Below are 21,174 nucleotides of genomic sequence, written 5' to 3' on the forward strand. Positions count from 1 at the left end.
CGCGTCGGGCTCTGGGCTGATGGCTCAGAGCCTGGAGCCTGTTTCCGATTCTGTGTCTCCCTCTCTCTCTGCCCCTCCCCTGTTCATGCTCTGTCTCTCTCTGTCCCAAAAATAAATAAACGTTGAAAAAAAAAAAAAAGAAATCACTAAAACATGCTATATCATTTATAGGTAATTATAAAATATCATTTCTAAGTAGTTTTAAAAGCTGTGGACCAGGATACTCTCCATTCTTTTTCTCAGAGAAAATGTGCTGAATGAGTAAGGAAGTTGAGAGAGAAGTTTGGGAGAGACATCTCTCAGATATCTACATATTAACATGCTGAAAGCTACCATGTTACGATCTCTCTTCTTTTTCTCTCTCTTTCCTTCCGTCTCGTTCTCACCCCCTTCCTTCTTCCTCCTTCCTTCTTCTCCTGTCTTCTCCATCTCTGTGCATGACTCTATAATCTGTTTCCTTTTCCTCCCATCCCTCTCTTTTTCTCTTTTTTCTTATTTGTCTGTGTCCTAGATTGCCAGGAGTAAAGAAAGGCTTGATGTTATGACCTTCTCACAAAGAACGAGGGAGGTTGTTGGATAGATAAATGCTAGGGGAGATTGTAAAATAGTCAGTATGCCCAGAAAGACAGAAATGGACCATTTCCAGCCTCTATGAGTAAGAGATTGCCACTTATGATTTTTTTCAATAGTTTTTATACAATTATCAAAGGGGACAGTCACCTCAAAAGATGACAAAATATGGCACTAGACTATATTCTTTAGGGCATAAATTTGATATATTCCTCAGGTGTCTAGGTAAAAAAAAGCTGATGACATAAATTATTTACCCTAGTATATCTAGTATGGAATCATATATTATTTCCTATTAGAAACTGTTCAGATTTGAATGAAAGCTCTGAACTCTTTTATCAAAAATGCATACATACTCATACAATTTTCATTCAATTTTATAATCTTTTTTAAAGTTTACTTATTTTGAAAGAGAGTGTGACCAGGGGAGAGGGGCAGAAGGAGAGAAAGAGAGAGAGAATCATAAGCGGGCTCAATGCTCAGCACAGAGCCCAATGTGGGGATCGAACCAGTGAATTCTGAGATCATGACCTGAGCTGAAACTGAGTCAGAAGCTTAATGGACTGAGCCACCCAGGGACCCCCAATTTTATCATCTTTTGAAGGCTACCCATGGTTCTATCCATGCTTTTGTACTAAAACGTACACTTGTTCTGATAATTTTTTTCCCCATTGACTATATAACCAATGTTTACATGATAAAATAAAGAATCCTCATATCATCTTCCATTGCCTACAAAATGTTAATTAATTCAAATGGTACTACTATTATCCAAATAACAACCTCACCAGCATTCAAGAAGATCCCCCTAGGTACTTAGAGGGACTTTGGAGCTTTCTCCTGACTCTATTTGCTTTAGAAAGATTTCCTTCTCTCTTTTGGATCTAGTGGTTAACAGTAGCCACAGCATCTGCCATTGATGAACTATCTCCTAGATACCAGATATTTTCCAATGTGTTTTATGCACATTACCTTATTTAATTCTCATAAGAATTATATTGGGTAGGACTACTATGGACATTATTAGTTCACATCACACACATGATTAAATTGAGGCTTAGACACTTTTCAGTGATCTGGCCAAAATCATGGGCTGTAAGGGAAAGAGCTGGCATAGGAAGGTCACATGGCCCGTGTCTTTGGTCTTTGCTCTTTCTAAGGGGTCCAGTGATTGAGGGAATCATGATGCAACCTTAGCTACAGAATCAAGAATGCTAAGAAATAGGAGGAAAATGAAGAGGAAATTGGCTAATTGATGTTATTGCCAGAGTTTTCTAAGTCTCTAAATGAAAAAAGAATTGCTCTTAACTTCCATACAGTGACTGCAGTCCATGGCTATTTGTCTGTGAGTTCCAGAGCAAACACTTGTGGAAACAAATCTGTGTTTCAGCAACAAAATGAAATGGAGATTCTAGGTTCCCCTCAGGAAAAAGGTATGGAGAGTTTATCTGGGGAGTAGGCTCCAGGAGAGAGGTCTCAGGAACGATAGTATAAGAAAAACCGATCTGTGCTCAGAGACTGCGGGTGAATCTTCAAAATGTGCCCCAAAACTCATGAAATAGTAAGTTTTTTGTTAAAGGCAAAGTTATAAAAAATGTCGAAAACATACTTCTTAGACTGATGAAAGATTGGGGGAATGGACTATTTCCAGTTTCACTGACACACAGGAGTTATTTTATAGAACCATTGATAGTAGACTTAACCCGATGAAATACATAAATCCTGCTCAGTATGTTTAAGCTATGTCTTCTAAAATTCTTAAATTATGGATGATACCTAGGCCCCTATATAAATTATTTTATCTATGAAAAATGTTTTAGAAAAGGATGGTATTATTCAATAATATTTGTTATTATTTTTGTAAGAAATTATATTAACTTTTGCTTTGAACACTTTTAAAATTTAGGGCTTACCTGTTACAGATTTAATGACTCCCATAAGTAGAAAAGGGGGGCATTCAGAATTCTAACCGAAATGATTATCTCATGTGGATCGTTCAGGCTTCACAGGGAGCAGTGAGGTGAGTTATCACATTCACAATGAATTTAGGAGAGGTAATCTTTCTCAGCCTCAATTTCTCCGTCCTTTTTGGGGCATAAGAAGATCTACCTAAAAAATCTCTCCCAGAGATTAGATAACTCAACAAAGTTTTTCAGAATGGTGCCCTGCCCATAAAGCATGTTTGGTATATAAATACCATTGGTATTTTTCAGGCATAGAACCTTGAAGGGGAGTTCATAGCACAGACTCATTATTTTTCCTTTTGTCTATATGTTACCTTTTTGCAAAAACAGAATAAAAATACTCCAAGGAATTCAAGTGAAAAATTGCCTAAATTAATCATCGCTTAATGAGATTAATGTTTTCCTTTAATCTGTACATATTTCTCATAGAAATAGAATTTTCATAAATTTCATAGCTTTATATCGTAGGTGTTAGCATGCTATCATGAGAGCTTATGTTTTGCTGAAGTTTACTTTTCTTAGACCGTTAACTCTCCCCCTCCCCCCCAGTGAACTAGGTTGTCATTCTTTGCAAAGGAGATATGCATATGTAGAGAATGTGGTTTTATTTCACAACATTAGGATTATATTATATACATGTTTTTGTAATTTACTTCCTCACTTAAACCAGTATGTGGTAGGCATGCTCCAAGTGAATGACACAGACCTATAGAAATATTAGTAAATGACAGTATGGTCTTTGGCACCCAGACAACTGAAAGCCCCCTAAATATCTGTGGGTGCAGGCCTGGGGAATGGATTGAAGGAAGTCCATACTGTGGAACATTATGTGGCTATTTAAAATATATAGAGAGAACTCCTTTTGGAGATATTTATGTATTTATTTTGAATGGGAAAAGAAGGCAGGAGTTACTGAATCCATTGCCCTTATTGTCTGTCTGTCTTTCTTTCTTTCTTTCTTTCTTTCTTTCTTTCTTTCTTTCTTTCTCTCTCTCTCTTTCTTTCGAGTGTGAGAGAGAGAGAGATTTCAAGGAGGCTCAGCACTGTGAGCACAGAGCTTGGCATGGGGCTCAGTCCCACGAACCCTGAGATCATGACCTGAGCTGAAATCAAGAGTTAGATGCTTAACCAACTGAGCCAGCTAGGCGTCCCCCCTCAACACCCCGCCCCTGCCCCCGCCCCAATGCTCTCATTTTGCAGACAGGGAAATTGGGACCTGGGGCAACTGAACCATCTTTGGCCCTTGAAAGATCCAGAATGCAGGCCTGGCTTAGTCCGTCACTCATTCTGTGGCCGCCCCCCCCACCCCCACTCGTGGCATGTCACCTACAGAGTTCACGTGGCACAGAGGGCCAGCTGTGGAGGGATCTGAATATGCATTTGCAGCATGCATTAGGAAGGCTTTTAGGATGACTTCTACAGGGAGAGTTTAATAGTGCATTTCCTGTGCTGGAGACCGTGCAACACGAAAACTGCATTCGGGGGTTTTCGGTTACAACATATGGTTAGTGTCACCCGTTGTCACGCATTTGTTCTCTGACTGATTTTCCTGGAGCAGGTCAGAGCCCTGCATTACTTTGCTCTGCACCACCATGGCAGGATCCTGAATATTTAATCACGTTGCTCTGCTGAGACGGGAGGCGGGGGGGTGGGGGGTATGGCAGGCAGTTCCAGGGGAGCGTGAGTGGTGAGCCCGTCCTTAGACTGCAGTTTGGAAATGAATCCTTAGGGCACACTCAAGGACATTCAAAAGGCACAGTGGATTCTGAGACATTCTTTTCCTTTAGCTAGTCAAAATTGAATTTAGAATTGGGAGACGAAGACTGGAAGAAGTATTTTCAGCGTGATCTAATATTTTGCTTTATGTAAGTCAAGACAAGAACGTATGGTTTTGGGATAATGACAGCAGTTGTGTTTCGTCGTTGTTATAGCGCTTTGTTTTCCATAATGGCATACTCATTTAATCTGAGACTTGCCTCTTCCCGCAGCTCTGGTGTGACGTAGGTAATTATTATCTGCAGGGCTAGGATATGTGCTGCTGTTTAAGCATCTGGTCATGGTGTTAGTGTGGTTATAAGAGCATCAGCGGAAACTTTAGCAGGAACTTTGTGAAAGTGATTACTCACACTAAAGAGAATCATAACCTGGTATATGACAGAGTAACTTTGCTCCTCTGATCATCTAATGACATTGCGTCTAATATTTCTGTTTACATAAGTGAGAAAATCCTTTTCTGTTGAACAAATTGAGAATATTTCCATTTTAATATCACCATTCTCTCTTACAGTCTTATAGACTAGTTCTTTTTTATTTTTGTTTTTGTTTTTGATTTTAAGCTCTTCTCTGATTTTTCAGAATTTGCATCTTTAAAAAAATTAAAAAAAAATCACCTGTTTTGTGATAAGCAGTATAAGGCAGTTCAGTCTTAAATGAAAAGTAGGGCAAAGCCATTTATAACTGAGACTGTGTGACATGAGCCTTGTAGGTCACCTCTGTCTCTGTCAGGGGTTCATTCCATCTATATTCAGCTTTAACTGTCACTTCTACATGGATGGCTTCTAAATGTGGCCTCCAACCTTGACCTTTGTTCTGAATGCTAGATCGGAATTTTAGAATGTCCAGTATATACCTTAACATCATCTGAAACTTGATTCCTGACATCAGCCTGGTAAGTGAGAGAAACCCAGTAAAAATTCCCTAAATCAACACATCATTCATTTACATTAGGTAGGAGTTAGGGGAAAGCCAACATATTTATTGCTTCTTTCAATTTTTTAACAATTCTATACCGCCCTTCATTTAGTTACCCCAGACTCCAAATTGTCTTTTTCTGACATCTTAACTCACAAGAGAATGAGGCAGAAAGTCCCTGTGCCTAACAAAACAAAACAAACAAAAACAAACTTACCACACTGGCTGGAGTTCAGCTCACTCATAATTACATTAACCAAATTGTGTAGGTATAGCATGATAATTGAAAAAGAAAGAAAGGCTAGTCTTCCAAAAAGTGTGATAGAGGAGGGAAGAGAAGTAACATATGGTTTGAATCATGTATGTGGCCTGTTTTTAAATACATGGACCATTCTGGTAAAATGGTAGAAAAAGGCTGTGTCACCAAGCCTACGTGCGTCCATTAGATTCAGATAGACACCACAGGACTGCTTATGGTTGATGGCTTTTGCTGAAGCCAAATGAGCAATCTGATTGTTTTGAACCTGCCTATTTATTGCCTTTGATAGAATTGAAAATGCAGCTTCCTTGACACTTGTGCTTCCTTTTGAAATATGCATTACCAAGACCACATCCCAACCTCACAGCGACTTCGGGTGGCTTTGGGCTGAGCTCTCTGATAGATTATCAGAACTTTTATTGATCGGTAATTTTATCATCTTTAAATTTCAATTTACTTCTTCTTTGACTTTGCATTCCAAGAAGGTAGTTGACTTAGGTTGCTTAGATGATCAAAATTCTTTGTTTTTGAGAACCAAGGAAATACTAAATTTCTAAGATTCCTTGCCCCATGCTCAAGGATTCTATGTTTGCAGATTGAAGGTGGGGGCCACAAAATCTGGATTTTAAACAGGTAACCTGGGTGGGTCTGATGCAAATAGGCCCCAAACCATACTTTGAGGAAAACCAGGTAGAAGTGTGGTTAAAATTGATGTGGATAAGTTCTAGAGATCTCAATAAAGAAAAAAAAAATGTGAAAACTTTAAAATTACTATATAATTATAGGATATTGTTTTAATACTCCCAATAACCACATTTTTTTAGGAGGGACATTACAAGGCTCTTTCATAGCTGAGCAAAATGAGTCTGAGTAAATAACTTGATATTTAATTCCAGTGTAAATTAGAATGCCAGTTCCTTGCTATATATGCCTCATCAGAAAGTGGCAAAAACTAATAATAAATCATAAAGAAAATAAGCTAATATAAATTCTTTCAGGACACAGTTTTCAACCTAATTTCGTGGAAGAATGGGCCTCGGGACCCGGCAATTCCTTTTTTTTATAATCTGGGCATAAATCTGTGCCTGGGAACATGGCACCTTTCCTCCTGATTGCCCTCTTCTACTGTCCTTCAAATGTGCATGCTGACACAGAGCACATTTCCACGCCCACGATCTCAGCCATATCTCTGCTTGCCGGGACTCTCCAATATATTTTTATTTTCTTTTAGGTAGTATGCATTCATCTTATTCTGACTCTCGAGGCTTTTCATCAGTGAAACGCATCTGTTCCCAGATCCCATAACAATAACAATAAGGCTTTCACACAGGGCTCCAGGTGGGTGGAACCCCACTGAAGGAGCCCTCAGTTCCAGCTAGTACATATTTCCAATGGATCGTTTCCCTAAAATATACGCTTATGACACAAACATTTTTTACTTCTCTCTGAACACTCATGAAGGAAAAATTCTCCCTCTTAAAAACAAAACAAAAGAGCGAGAATATCATCTTCTGGAAAAAAATTTCACTTCTTCATCTCCCCACTTTTTAAAAGACTCTCGTAATTTGTATTCATGGACCTATTTGCATGTAAATATTTGCCTGTATTAAGTAGACATAATTTTTGTATTAATAGTTTTGGTCTCATTGTATAAGACCATTAAATTAGGGTAGAATACCTGAAAACTTGCATTATCTAGGTATTAATCTAGAGTAGTAATTAGACGGTTTTTGGTTGGTTTAGACCTAGGCACATGAGAGAGGGACTTCTCGTGCCAGTAAGTTCAATTTTGACTTGCTTTGTATTCACAAAGCTGTTTCCAAACTTGCTGCAGAAGAGTATGTTGGCATGCTCCTTATTTATTGAAGTAGGTGAATAGTGATGTTTCTGGAATAATAATGGACCTGGCATTGGGACATTCCTCTCTAATGGACACTAGCTAGTCTGAAATTTTATCAAGACCCACTTTCAAAACCTGTGACTTTGCCGGGAGGCTCTGCTCCGCTTCTCTCTGCAGCCCCATGGTGAGCTATTTTTAAGCTGCACATGTTTGATTTTGCAACTTGTGACAATTTGAAAAGCATAACAGTGTCTGTTCCCACTGAGACACACAGAATACACCAAAATGCATTGGGAGGAGCAGACTTGTGGGGGGAGAACTCCGTGGTGGCAAGTCTTCTCTGCAATCACTGGGTACTCTCTTTCTTGAAGGAAAGCCAACCCACTTCCCTTAATCAATCAGTCATGTTTATTCTTCCATTCTAAGGAGCAAAAGGTGACCCAAGTGTATTTAAGAATTGCTTTTCTTGGGCTTGGACTTCTCAAAAAGATCTGATCAAAAAAAAAATTTTTTTTTTCATCCAGAATGCAGTGAGGAGAAATACATCTTGAAATGAGCCTGTGTGTTTGTGTTCCTCTGTAACTTACCAAGACTAGTGGTTGTAGTGGTTGCTTGAGGAATTCTCCCTCACAGGAGCTTTGGTTTGTACCACATTGCATGCCAGTTTGTCTTTAAATTAAATGTAGCAGTGACTTGACCCCAGGAAACGTTAGCAGCCTCTATACCACGTGCGGGAAAGGTGCTAAGTGATGTGCTCATCTGTAAAACCTTTGGGCTTTGTGAGCTTTTGGGAAGTTCACTCACATTTCTCCGTGAGTGACCATGGCTTTGCACAAGCATTTCTGAAACATTTAGGACACCTGTTATTTTTGAACATGCCACTTTGACTACTGATATTGTTGGAGGTAATGGTTATATTAGTCAAATTAGCTGATAATTAAGAACATTTTTCTTTTTTCTTTTCAAATACTCTGTAGCATTTTTGTATTTATTGTCTTAATTTTGTACTGTGTTCTCCTAAGGATAGCATTAAACAACAATGTTTCTCCTACACACCTCCCAGTAATAAATAGATATAGGCACTGGGTTCCCCAACAAAATCTGCCATTGTGATTGCTTTCCCTAGAGAAAAGATTGACTAGACTGGTGCTCTGGGCTTCTGCATCAAAATTGAGCCTGGAGTGCCTGGGTGGCTCAGTCAGTTGAGGGTCTGATTCTTGATTTTGGCTCAGGTCATGATCCCAGGTAGCCCCACGTAGGGCTCCACACTGGGTATGCAGCCTGCTGAAGACTCTGTCTCTCCGTCCTTCTGCTTTTCTCCTCCATTTGTGTGTGCTCTCTCTGTCTCTAAACACACAACCAAAAATTATATATATATAATATATATATATAATATACATAATACACACACACATATAATCAAATAAAACTAAAAAACTAAGCAAAATTGAGCCTTTACAAACGGCTGATTTCAAGAAAGTTCCCCAGCAGAATGAATGGCAGGATATTGGTGGAATGTCTGGAAGCTACAGAAGGATGCATGTCCAGAGAGGATTCCCATGCATACATGTACTGTAGGTATCTACACGGCTCATGCTTGCATCTCCTTCAAATTTTTGCTTAAATGACAGCTCAGCAAAGAGTTTCCGGATCACCCCAATTTACCTCCACTGCTGTCCCCTCCCTCATTCAGCATATTCCATTCTTGCTGTATTTTACTCTTTCTCCCTATTGTGATGTAAGTTCTGTAAATCACCGGTTTTGTCTGTTTGGTTTATTTGTGTATATTCAGAACCTAAAACAGTAATGCACCCTAGGTACTAGAAAGGTATTTTTAAATATTTATTTACATTTTGAGTAAACTTTTGAGATAATTGTAGATTGACGTGCAATTGTAAGAAATTATGCAGAGATCCCATGATAAAGTATCCAGTTTCTCCCAGTGGTAATATCTTGCAAAACCATAGTAGAATATCACAGCCAGGATACTGGCGTTGATAGCAGTCAGAACAGGTTCCTCGTGTTGCACTTTTATAGCTACATCCCCTTCCCTGTGTCCCTTACCATTTTCTTAATCTTTGGCATACACCAATCTGGCTTCTATTTTTATAGTTTTGTCATTTCAAGGATGTTACATAATGGAATCATGCAGTATGTAACCTTTTGAGGTAGGCTTTTTCCACTAAACATAATTCCCTTGAGTTCATCCAAGTTGTGTATATCAATAGTTCATCGTACTGTTGGGTAGTATTCCGTAGTATGGTAGCCTCATAGTTTGTAGCACCATTCCCCTCTTGAAGGACGTCTAGGTTATTTCCAGTTTGGGGTATTAAAAACAAGAATTCTGTAAGAATTTATGTCAAAGTTCTTGTCTGAATATAGATTTTCATTTCCCTGGGATAAATGCTCAGGAGTGCAATTGCTGGGTTATATGGTTGATGTATTTTTAGAATTTTAAAGAACTATCAGACTGTTCTTCAGAGTGGCTGTACCATTTTTCATTTGCACAAGCGATGTATGAAAGTCCCAGTTTCTCTGCATCTTTGCCAGCCTTTGGTCTTATCGCTATTTTCTTTTTTCATTTTACTCATTATGATAGATGTGCAGTGATCCGTCATTGTAGTTTTATTTTGCATGTCAGTAATGACTAATGAGATTGAAAATCTTTGTGTATGCTTATTTGACCTCTGTATGGATCTTCTTCAACTTATGATTGGCCGTGTTCCATCATAGGTTGAAAATATGGTTAAGTCAAAAATGCAGTTAATACACCTAACCTACTGAACGTGATAGCTTAGCCTAGTCTACCTTAAACTTGCTCAGAACCCTTGTATTAGCCTACAGTTGAGTAAAATCATCTAACTTAAAGACTGTCTTAAAATAAAATGTTGAGGGTCTCCTGGGTGACCCGGTTGGTTAAGCATCCCACTTCAGCTCAGGTCGTGATCTCGTGGTCTGTGAGTTCGAGTTCCGCATCAGGCATTGTGCTGACAGCTCAGAGCTGGAGCCTGCTTCAGATTCTGTCTGCCTCTCTCTCTCTGCGTTTCCCCCACTCACACTCTGTCTCTCTCTCTCTCAAAAATAAATAAAACAATAACAATTTTTTAAAAATAAAATGTTGAATATGTCATGTAATTTATTGGATACTGTCTTGAACCTGGAAAACCAAATGCTCATGTGGGTGTGGGATGGTTGTAACCATATTGGTTACTTACTCCAGTGACTGCGTGGCTGACTGGAAGCTTTGGCTGCCCAGTATCACAAGAAAGTATTGTACTGTGTGTCACTAGCCTGGAAAGGAATCAAAGTCAAAATCTGAAGTACAATTTTTGCTGAATGCATATCACCTTTGCCCCATTGTAAACTCAAAGAATTGTAATCCGGGGACCATCCGTGTATCTTTTTTTCAGTGAAATGTCTCTGCTTGTCTTTTGTTCATGTTCTAGTTGCATTGTGTGCCTTGTACTGTCGAGTTTTGAAAGTTCTTTCTATATTCTAGATGTTAGTCCTTTGTCAGATATGTGGCTCACAAATATTTTCACCTACTCCATAGCTTGTCTTTTCATTATCTGAACAGGGTCTTTGATGGGTGAGTTTTTAAACTTGATGACATTCAATTCATCATTTTCTTCTTTATAAGTAATGTTTTTGTGTGGGATGTCTTAGAAATCTTTGCCTAGCCCAAGATCTTGAAGATTTTTCTCCTAATTTTTCCTTATAGTTTTACATTTGAAGATTTTTCTGCTATGTTTTCCTTATAGCTTTACATTTAAGTCCGTAGTTCATTGTGAGATAATATTTGTATAACGTATGATGTATTGGTCAAAGTTCAGCTTTTGCCTATAGATGTTTAATTTGTTCTGGTTCCACTTGTTGAAGGGATGTTTTCCTTCATTGACTTGCTCTTGGCATTTTTGTCAAAAATCAGTTGTGCATCTTGTATGGATCTGTTTCTGGACTTTGTGTTCTGTTCCACTGAACTGTGTGTCCATCTGTCTACAATTAGCACTGTCTTCATTACTGTAGCTGTCTACCTCTTGAAATCAGGTAGAATGATTTCGAGACTTACTCTTCTTTTCAAAGTCGTTTTAGCTATTCTGGTTCCTTTGTCCTTTCTAGTATATATTTAAAATAATCTTGTCTATATTAAAAAAAAATCTTAATGCGATTTTGAGATTGGAATTTTTGACATTATGTTAAGCCTGTATATCAGAGAATTGACATCTTTACTATGTTGAGTCTCCCAGTACATGAACATGCTGTGTCTCTCCATTTGTTTAAATATTCTTTTATTTCTTTCATCAGTTTTTATAATTTTCAGAACACAAGTTTTACTCATGTTTTGTTAGATTTACACCTAAATTTTCATTTTTTGGAGCAGTTGTAAGTGATTGTATTTTAAATTTCAGCATCCGTACGTTTATTTCTAATACAATTGATTTCTCGGTAGTACAATTCAGTGTTCAGCTAATATCCTGTGGCCTTGTTGAACTAACTAATTCTAGTTTTGCTGTTGCTGTTGTTGTTGTTGTTGTTGTTGTTGTTGTTGTTGTTGTTTTAGATTTCTTGGAATTTTCTCTCATTTCCACTCCAGGGCCATCATGATGGCCCTCATAGGTGTCTGTTCTTCCACTCTTACTGCCCTCCAATTCATCCTTTAGATAGCAGATGGGTCTATAATTTCCCTATTCCCAGGAATGACTTTCCAGCACATACAGACTAGATCCAAACTCCTTACCCTGGGCTGTATTGCCCTGCACGTAGGCTCTGGCTAGAAGCCCCATGTGTCTCCATGAAATCATCTCCTGTAAGTCTCTTCTGGCTCAGTATGCTTCAGCGGCCATACCCTTCTTTCTCTTCCTTTAGGATGCAGAACTCTTACTCAGCTTGGAGTATTTGTATAATCTTTTCACACTATTTGACATGTTTTTTGTCTTAAACATTTCATGGCTGACCATTAGCTCCTTATTATAATTTTATATCTCAGCTTAGTTGTCTTTTCCTAGAGATGTCTTCCCTGACTACTCACTTTCTAGTCTACCAACCTGGTTTCATAGTCTCCATAGCACTTATCCACATGTGATATTTTCTTTATTTTTTGCTAATTTGTTTTCTGTACTGAGGTGTAAGCTCCATGAATACCATGTAATTTATGTAGAAATTATGTACTGAGCGCTTGTTATGTTCCATATGTGGTTCCAATGCCAGTGTTTTGTCTTTCTCCCTTACTGTTGTATCTCTAGCACTAGAATCACGTATGGAATGTAACAAGTGCTCAGTACATAATTTCTACGTAAATGAATGAAAGTGTTGTATTTAATGTCATCTCTACCATATCTTGTTTTACTCTTTAAGAAATGAACAGAATACCCAGATTCACATTTTATAGATAAGAGAATGAGGCTTTGGAATAATGAGCCCAACTATGGAACTATAATAGTATAGTTCTTCTGCCTGTTTCAAACTTGATGCCATTACTCATGGCAGATATATGTGAGCAAGAACTTCAAAACGTACGTTGCTAAACTTTGTGTATGAAATTGTTTCCATCTCAGACACTTTGAACTGAGGTTCTGAAAATTCCTGGAAAGCATGTTTCATTACCCCATTCAGACGATTATACCACTGTTTCTGGGCATGTGGGAGAGTTCTAGAAAGAGCATGTTGTTACCCCTAAATCTGTTTATGATTCTTGGAGTGCTTCTTTGCTTACTGTAAAAAGAACATCATTTCATGCATCATATTGTTGGGAAATATTAGTTCCAACTAGGATTGTTACAACTGTCAAGGAGAAAAAAAAGTCTTATCTAGGTATTTAAAAAACTGTTTTTAATGTTTATTTCTGAGAGAGAGAGAAGGAGAGAGAGAGAGACAGACAGACAGTACATGAGTAAGAGAGGGGCAGAGAGAGAGGGAGACACAGAATCCGAAGCAGGCTCCAGGCTCTGAGCTGTCAGCACAGAGCCCGTCCCAGGACTTGAACTCATCAACTGTGAAATCATGACCTGAGATGAAGTCGGATGCTGAACTGACCGAGCCACGCAGGTGCCCGTTATCTAGGTATTTAAATATGAGGGATGTGCATTCTGTGTATACTAAATCTCATGGAGATAATACTTATATTTATACAAAATAAGCAGAAACAAATACGCACCCTGGGGATACAAGTTAGAGTGTAGACAAATCCTAGAAACCACCCAAAGCACTCAAGAATAAAAAACAACAACAGCACCTTCTAAGAAGGCAGGCATGTAGTTTTCTGGCTTTCATAGCAACTGCCTACCTCTACGACTGTCTTTAATAGAAAAGTACTTTGTGAAAATTGCGAACTCTCACACTTGTTCTCACTATTCAAAATAAGTCAGTTGGTAGAGAGCTAGCAAGTGGCATTTTGGCCTCTTAGAAATATGGAGAAACTGAGTCTGTTCTTTCTGTTAGGATAATGCAGTAGATTAGTTTTGGAGCTCTGTTGCCTAGAGGCAAAGTACAGGGGCTTAAGAGTTCTGGTTTCCAGACTGCTGTGTTTTGAAAGAGACTGATTTTTTAATTTTATTTACTTAATTTTTAAATTTCCAAATACTTGAGCCTGGACGGTGCCAAAAACACAACCAAATTTAGGTAACAGCTTCTTTTCCACCTCTTTGCCCATGAAGTGGAATATATTTATCTGTGACAAAACAGTCTTGCCTCCATTTGGTGGTAAATGTTTAACTTCATTTGTTTAGAATCAGGGTCAGCTCCTCAAATGTACTTTTTTTGCTGTTTAGGCTTTCTGAATCTGATTAACACTGTATCAGGGAATTGTCTGATGTCTGACCTTGAACAGCATGCTTTTCTACTTCCTTTTTTTTTGGCGGGTGGGAGGGGGGAGTCATTTTGTGCAGCTTTAGACACCGAGATTCTCCCCCAGCAGGCTTGATTGCATTAACAGACTTTAAAAAAAAATTTTTTTTTATTGGTACCCGAAGGGTTTCAGCCCCAGTGACCTGTCATCTGTCCCCTCACCTGCTTACATGCTGATTCATTGATGAGCTGGCATCACAGTCCCCGCCTCCCCGTGAATGGTCTGTGAGGTTGCAATTGCTCCTGGAGAGGGGATGCTGAGCTGAGCCACAGTGGGGTACTACAAGTGGGAGCCAGCAGCCTATCTGTTGCCACAGAAGAACTTGGTGACCATACTGGGAAGCAGCCCCTTTTCACCACCCTGTTACTGTTCTATCCGTATCCGGCTGCTCTAGCTTTTTAAAGGAATTTCTGATTCAGTCACTAACAGCTAATTCCACAGGAGTTGTAAGGCAGCCTGTGACATAAACTGAGACAGAAGTTTCCCCTCAGAGACTGCCTTTTTTTTTTTTTTTTTTTTTTTTTTTTTTATTGGCAAAGACTTCTGGCTCTCATCAGAGGAATACCTTGTTGCTTAAGATGAGTGGCTGTAGAAAACGGTGTAAACGTGAAATACTGAAATTTGCCCAGTACCTTCTCAGACTATTAACAGGTTCTCTTCATACAGGTAATGACTTTTTTTTTTTTTAATAATAGAGGCTGATAGAGTATGGTAATGAAGTTGAAACGGACTAGGAAAGGCTCACTATTTCTGTGTTGTGTTTATTTTTAATGTTGTCAATAAAATACAATTGTGAGTGTTTGCTGAGACTCACGTTTCTAAAAATGTGTGCAGTGCAGCTCTAATTTTGGGGTAGAACTGGCTGCTATGGATGTATCTTTTATATCTTTTTGGCAGTGTTGCTGTTAAATGTGCCTCAATCTGAGGAAGCAGTGTCTGCAGAGTAGATTTTTTTTTTTTTTTTTTGATGCATGCTTGCGTGAGGGGTTTCTCCCTCTCTCCTGCTTGCTGCAGTTTGGTGGAAAACCACTTATCTGTTTTCTTCTTGCATGTATTTAGAAATTCTCTAGAACTCTTTGATCATTATAAGCCATAGATTATTTCTAGTATTTGATGCCTGAACTAGGCAGTGAAAGAGTTAAGGCCATTCCTTTTGGATTTCTCAGTTGCTTGCAAAATGTGAGCAAAATGTGAAAACAGCTAAAGAGTAAAATGTCCATGAGAGGTTTGATATTTGTTTCATGGCAGTTATTTCGATAGTCAAAAATTTGCACTATTGAAATAGAAACTCTATTTAAATCTAAGTGTTGATAGCAAGAAAATATTTTTAAGATGTTCCAAAACTGTGAGCCTAAACCAGCAGTTTTGCTACCCATGAGGTTCCTAGGCAATGCCGTTATTAAGATACTGACAGGTGGGACCCAAACTACGTCCACTGTGACAATAGATATTTTTAATGGGCCATCAAACTTCTGAGAGGCGAAGCTTGCTCAGTAGCATACTATAGTTTGATTCTGCCCATGAAGAAGTATTGGTAGCTTTATTTTTTCAGCTTAAATTTGTTTTCTTTAAATAACTAGAAAGAAGGGCTAGCAAGTAAACCTATACATTATGATGCAGAGGTTGAGGGATGAATTTGAGCAACATTTGCTCTAGGAAATAAACTCTTTAGTGTTAACAACAGAATTACATATATGATTCTGTCAATAATCCGATAAGGAAGAACACTTTTGAGAGAATAGCTGTGAAAATCAATCCATTTCTTGGAGAATCAAGTATTAATAAACATCAATAGAATTGTTATCAGATGCTAATCTTCAAGCAGTGCCGATCGTGGTGACTTATGACGCTTTGAAGAGTAATCACTGACAGTCTGTACCTGACTTTTGTTAACTTTGAGTTCTGTTGTATTTTCCACCCAGTTTTTATATTTCTGTTACCAATACATAGTCCCATCAATATGACTTCACTTGATCGATGATATTAATATATTTGCTTTAAGCTTTCCGTTCAGGATGGTGTGCCATTTGTGATATTGTGTCTCATTGGACAGTGCTCAATATGTGGTCTTTTATCTTGCTCTGAAATTAGAGAAATACTTTATAAAAGAAAGCTTTCTAAGAGGTTTCCATGTTAGTCTGTATTTTCCTCTTTGATAAAGCAATTTTAAGGTTTTACCTGTTTCTTACTGGATTTAGGTGGATTGCTCTGCCTTTTTGCTCGGTCCATGTATAGTTTCCTTAAACTTTCATTTTCCAAGGATTTTATGAAGATGGTGAGTGGTTGCGAAGTCGTAAACCATAAATACTGAATCTAAATTACAGTGGTTATCCAATGACTGGATGGTAATTTATAATATGAAATTTATGGGAAGCTGGTATAGCAGCAATTTTTCCAGACTTATTTAATGCATATTTAGAAATCAGTATAGGTGGGACTCCTTTCTGAGCCACAACAGAAAAAAAAAAAAAAGAACTGAGAAACAGGACAGATCATTATACAGTAGTAAGATAGATTTATGACCTCAGAAATATGATTATAGCAACTTCTTTCTTGTAAAAATCTTTTCAGCTCAGGCTCTAATACTAAACATTGTAAAATCTAGCCAGAATCTTTACAACCACTCAAAATGCAACTTGGAAAAGCCAATTTATGCATTTACTAGATGCTGTGATAATATACACTGTTCATATTGCAGAATCTAATGTAAAATTCATTAGAACACTTTCAAGTCCCTTGGCTTGTAATTAATGAAGAAGTAGGAAGCAGAGTTGAATTAGTTTAAAAATTTTGCTTTAAGGTTGGATATGCAAGCATTTGTTAATTGTATCCTGAACAATCAGCATATGTCTTTGTAGTTATCAAAATTTTAAAACAATGCCAATATGTCTCGGATGATTTTTTTTTCTTCATTTTACCAACAAGGTCTTTATTCTCGCTTTTTCCATTAAAGATGTGATCTGAGGAAATAGTGATTTTGTTTTACATTTGAAAACAGGTTAATTCTGAAATACATAACCTGTATTGTTGGGAGTTGCCTTTCATTGATATCCAGAATACACATGCCTTTATACAAACACAGAAAATTTGAAGTAAAAAGAAATTTTCATGGATACAAACTCTGCTTTGATGTGTTTTATTGGTGTTATAACAAGTTAGAGGAAAGCAGCTATTTTTTTTCTGAGAGCTTTTCATGTAAGTTTTGGCAATGCCTAGGATTGCTTATAAATAAATAATTAGCAATTCATGTAAAATGATCTTTGCAAAAGAGAATATAAAATGGTAAAGATTTGTCCAGGTAATATTATTTTATTTTACCAGAAACATTTTACATATTTTTATCATGGCAAATCATTTTTCAAAGAATAGATTTTACAGACACAAAAATTGGCTTTACTTATGAAAATAGAAGTGTTTTTAAGGATCCTTTGTTATATATAATACTTGTCAGAGATCCATAAGCAAATACTACCTGTTAATGGCATGTCAGTGTAGTGTAGTGAAATACAGGATTAACTATCCTAATTCCTTTTTGATTTGAGACCTGCATCTTCATGTACCATTCTATACCCAATTCTAGACCGGCTCATAATAACCAATATATTCTCACACATCTAAATAAATCAAGGTGATTTATGAGGATTGTAATATGACAATTGTAATATGACACTGGTAATTTGAATGGGCGCTTCGATAGGCAATTTGTGTACCATAGGAACATCTAAAACACCCTCTCACATAAATGCTGACCTATTAAGAAAGGGAGAATGATATCACAAGCACCAGATTTTGAACTGTTTCTTCTTGATGTGTGAAATTTACTATTGGAATGTTTTATGGAACTAATTTGGGGGTTGTTTGGACATTTATCAATTCTCTATACATAGTTTTCTTGAAAAGTCAAGATCTGAAGTCACTTTCTTATTAGCAAGTATACCCCAAACATATATCTTAGGTGGATATTGCCTGGGGCTCTTTTTCAGGCTTCAAGACAGCAAGTTACAGGTGTGGCCAAGTTTGACTCTCCACCCAAGGGAACCAAAAGCAATTTAAACCAAAATATCCTGTTAAGCATTGAATTACTATTTAACTTGTGGGTTAAAGTATTTCAAATTTAATGAAGTTGTATTATTAAAAACATGAAGTAAACATTCATCATTTCATCAAGTAGAAAATTTCAGATTGAGAGAGAGAGGGTGTGCAAGCAAGCACATTTATTTCCCAAGTTTGCGTGGTTTCCAGCCTTACATTCAGTGTTGAAGTTACTGTGAATCAAGCCATCCACAGGGCTAGTGATATAAAGATTGAGATATTTTTATGTTACATTTTGTAAGTGTGAAGTGAAAATAAAGGGTGAGCTGTAGAAAAATTGGAGAATTAAGAGTGCCTGTTTCTAGCTATATCTACTTTCTTTTGCTTTCCCCTCTTTCTTCCTCATGGTAACAAGTTACAGGATCGAGTCTTCAGTCACCTCTGACCCTCTCTTCTGTCCTCATCACTGCCACGTTTGAACACGGGCAGACACATCTCTTGCAAAGGATATGTTCCTGAAGACCTCATGTATATAAAAATCCACAAAACGCAAGTTTAATTCTGGCAAAAGGTGACAGGTGTTTCTGTTTCCCAGTTCACATGGCTCTGACATGTGATGATGGAATAAGCAGTTTCTATTTGCTTGGCCTGCCGACTCTGAAATTATGCTGTTCACGATTAAATTTTTATTTTTTAATTCATTCAAATTTTGCTACAAAGTGAGATTGCACTCCTTATAGACTATGTGACACTTGTGTTACTGAAATGCACATCAAGTGCCGCCATGATCTACTCCGTTTTCTTGTGCTGCTTCTATTGAAACCTCCCCTCAGGTGAGAAGAGAGCAGAGAAGGATAATGATGTTTACAGTTGACGTCCAAGAAAAAAAATGTCATTGTGTTGCTTTTCCCAGCAGAGTACATATTTGAAACTCTATCAGAAGAATTATTTTGGCCTCTATTAACGAGTTGGACTTTCATTCAGGATCCTCAAATTCTGCCATCACAGCCACATCTAGTTACAGGATCCCTGAACTCAGTGGGAAAAAACACCTATATATGAAGACATATACTGACTACCCTTTTCATTTTAGAAGAAAATCTGCATGCTAATGTTTAATAGCCTTGTATTTTATGTTCCTTACCATATAGTTAGTCTATGAGGTAAACTTGTAGGGCTTGAAGACTCTATAAAAGAAGACTGTTTAATCATTGTGAGAACTCCAAACTAGTCCATGATCCCATCCCAGTCTTAGATATGCTAAACTCTTCAAACTCATTTGTTGACTGATGGGCAAAATGAATCAATATGTAACATGCAGTCTAAAAGGAAGAGCTAATATTCATAGAAGCAGCTGTTTTTGCCACTCTTGGTTAGGGTAATCAGAGCTTTCTTACCAGAAACTTCAGCAATTAGACATCAGCACTTCGTTGAAGTTCTGGAAGAAATATTGAAGCTTTACATCATAGGACCAAGACTGTTGAGGATATGATATGTTGATTGTGATATGTTAAGAGTTATGTTTCCTGGCAGGAAAGAGATACCATACTCAAGAAAAGGATTTGATAAAGGGACTGTGTATGTGGGTAGGGTATAAGGGAATCAACAGGGGTAATGTGTGCTCTGAAGCTAGCAACAGCAGACTGCTGAAGGGCCAAGGGAGGGGAGCCCTCTCTGAAGCCTGGAGAGGGAAACTGTTTGCAGGGGGCTGCTTGATAGGAGACGTGGCCTTTAGTCCAGGGACACTGCCAACTCCTGGAGACCTGAGAGGAAGGGAGTTCCAAGGGCAAAAAAAATATATATATGTTGCTTCTCTTTCTTCCTACCTTCAGATTTATTGCTACTGCATCCACTGGCTGACCCCATTCTAGAAGCTAGTGAGAAAACCACTCGAAGTAGGGGAAATATGCTCATGGCTGTATTTATTAGTTTATTTTAACCCACCACAGGTATTACCACTGGCAAGACTTCCTTTGTTTACAATTACTAAATTGGTTGTGTCGCTTCCCCTCAGAAGATACTGAAAGTGTCTTGAGCAAGCTAGTCCTCTCCCTGGATGACTCCTAAGGTTTCTGTCATTCTATCACATCTTTCACCATCCTTGTTTATCTTTCACTTTGACCCCACAGCTTCTGTCCAAAATTTCTCTGTGTGTTTCTTAAACTTTATAAGTAAAATAAACGTATACCTTCAAACCAATTGTTTTCCGAGGAGATGCCACTGTCCTCAGTCAAATTAAATGGCACAAGAAAACAATGAAATGTTTGTTACGTGAGAAGACAGTATTGTAACCAGTACAATGTGGCTATGGATTGTGTATGCTAGGTATGATGGTGGATTTTATGAGATAAAGTATATTTCCTCTCCAAGCTCCGTTTTCCAGCTTTGAGATATAATCGTGGGTTGGTTGGTGGGGAGAGGCAAAGATCTCAGGAACTGCCTGCCCTAACTTGTGGAAGAAAGCAAATTCCAGCTGGCCGTGATAGACATCAGCACCGATACAGTTTTGACAGTATCCGCCAAGCAATTTGATAAACCAACTAGTTTTTATCAAGCCTCTGCAATGGGTGGCCCCATGCCTAACATTGTCCATTTCTTCTGTCTGATTGAGATACCACAGTAACACCAGAATGTCTCAAAATGTTTTGTATTTGAGGCCTATGTTTACTTTAAGTTTTTAAAGGTGGTTGCTTAGGACCGTGCAGCAGGATAACATCTCGGAATGGCTGAGGAGGGGCAGTGATCATGATAATAATCAGAGAGAACTGAGTGGGTAGCCAGGGTGGAAGAACTGTACCAAGTTTGGTTGGAGGAATAAACTCTGTAAAAAGCATTCCGTCATTTGACAGCCTCCTTTATGTGTCTCGTGTCGGGCTCACTGTCTGGCTCTGTTGTGCTTCCCCTAATGTCTTTTCATCAACGGTTTTCATGACCGTAACATAAATATATTACATTAAAAATGAAAAAAAAAAAA

At 38.0% G+C, this 21,174-nt stretch overlaps 1 protein-coding gene across 3 annotated transcripts in view; it reads left to right on the plus strand.

The window, feature by feature from the left end:
- Nucleotides 1-21,174, plus strand: part of KCNIP4 (potassium voltage-gated channel interacting protein 4) — a 1,166,197-nt gene that overhangs the window by 233,560 nt on the left and 911,463 nt on the right. The window contains exon 1 of one of the 3 annotated variants that reach the window (XM_045474394.1): nucleotides 14,715-14,834. The exons of the other annotated variants lie outside the window; for them this stretch is intronic. Coding sequence (XP_045330350.1) covers nucleotides 14,747-14,834 — 88 coding nt within the window. The 5' untranslated portion in view covers nucleotides 14,715-14,746. Of the gene's footprint in view, nucleotides 1-14,714; nucleotides 14,835-21,174 lie in introns of those variants that run through there. 3 annotated transcript variants of the gene reach the window in all.

The sequence above is a fragment of the Leopardus geoffroyi genome, chromosome B1, assembly GCF_018350155.1.
Source record: "Leopardus geoffroyi isolate Oge1 chromosome B1, O.geoffroyi_Oge1_pat1.0, whole genome shotgun sequence".
NCBI lineage: Eukaryota > Metazoa > Chordata > Mammalia > Carnivora > Felidae > Leopardus > Leopardus geoffroyi.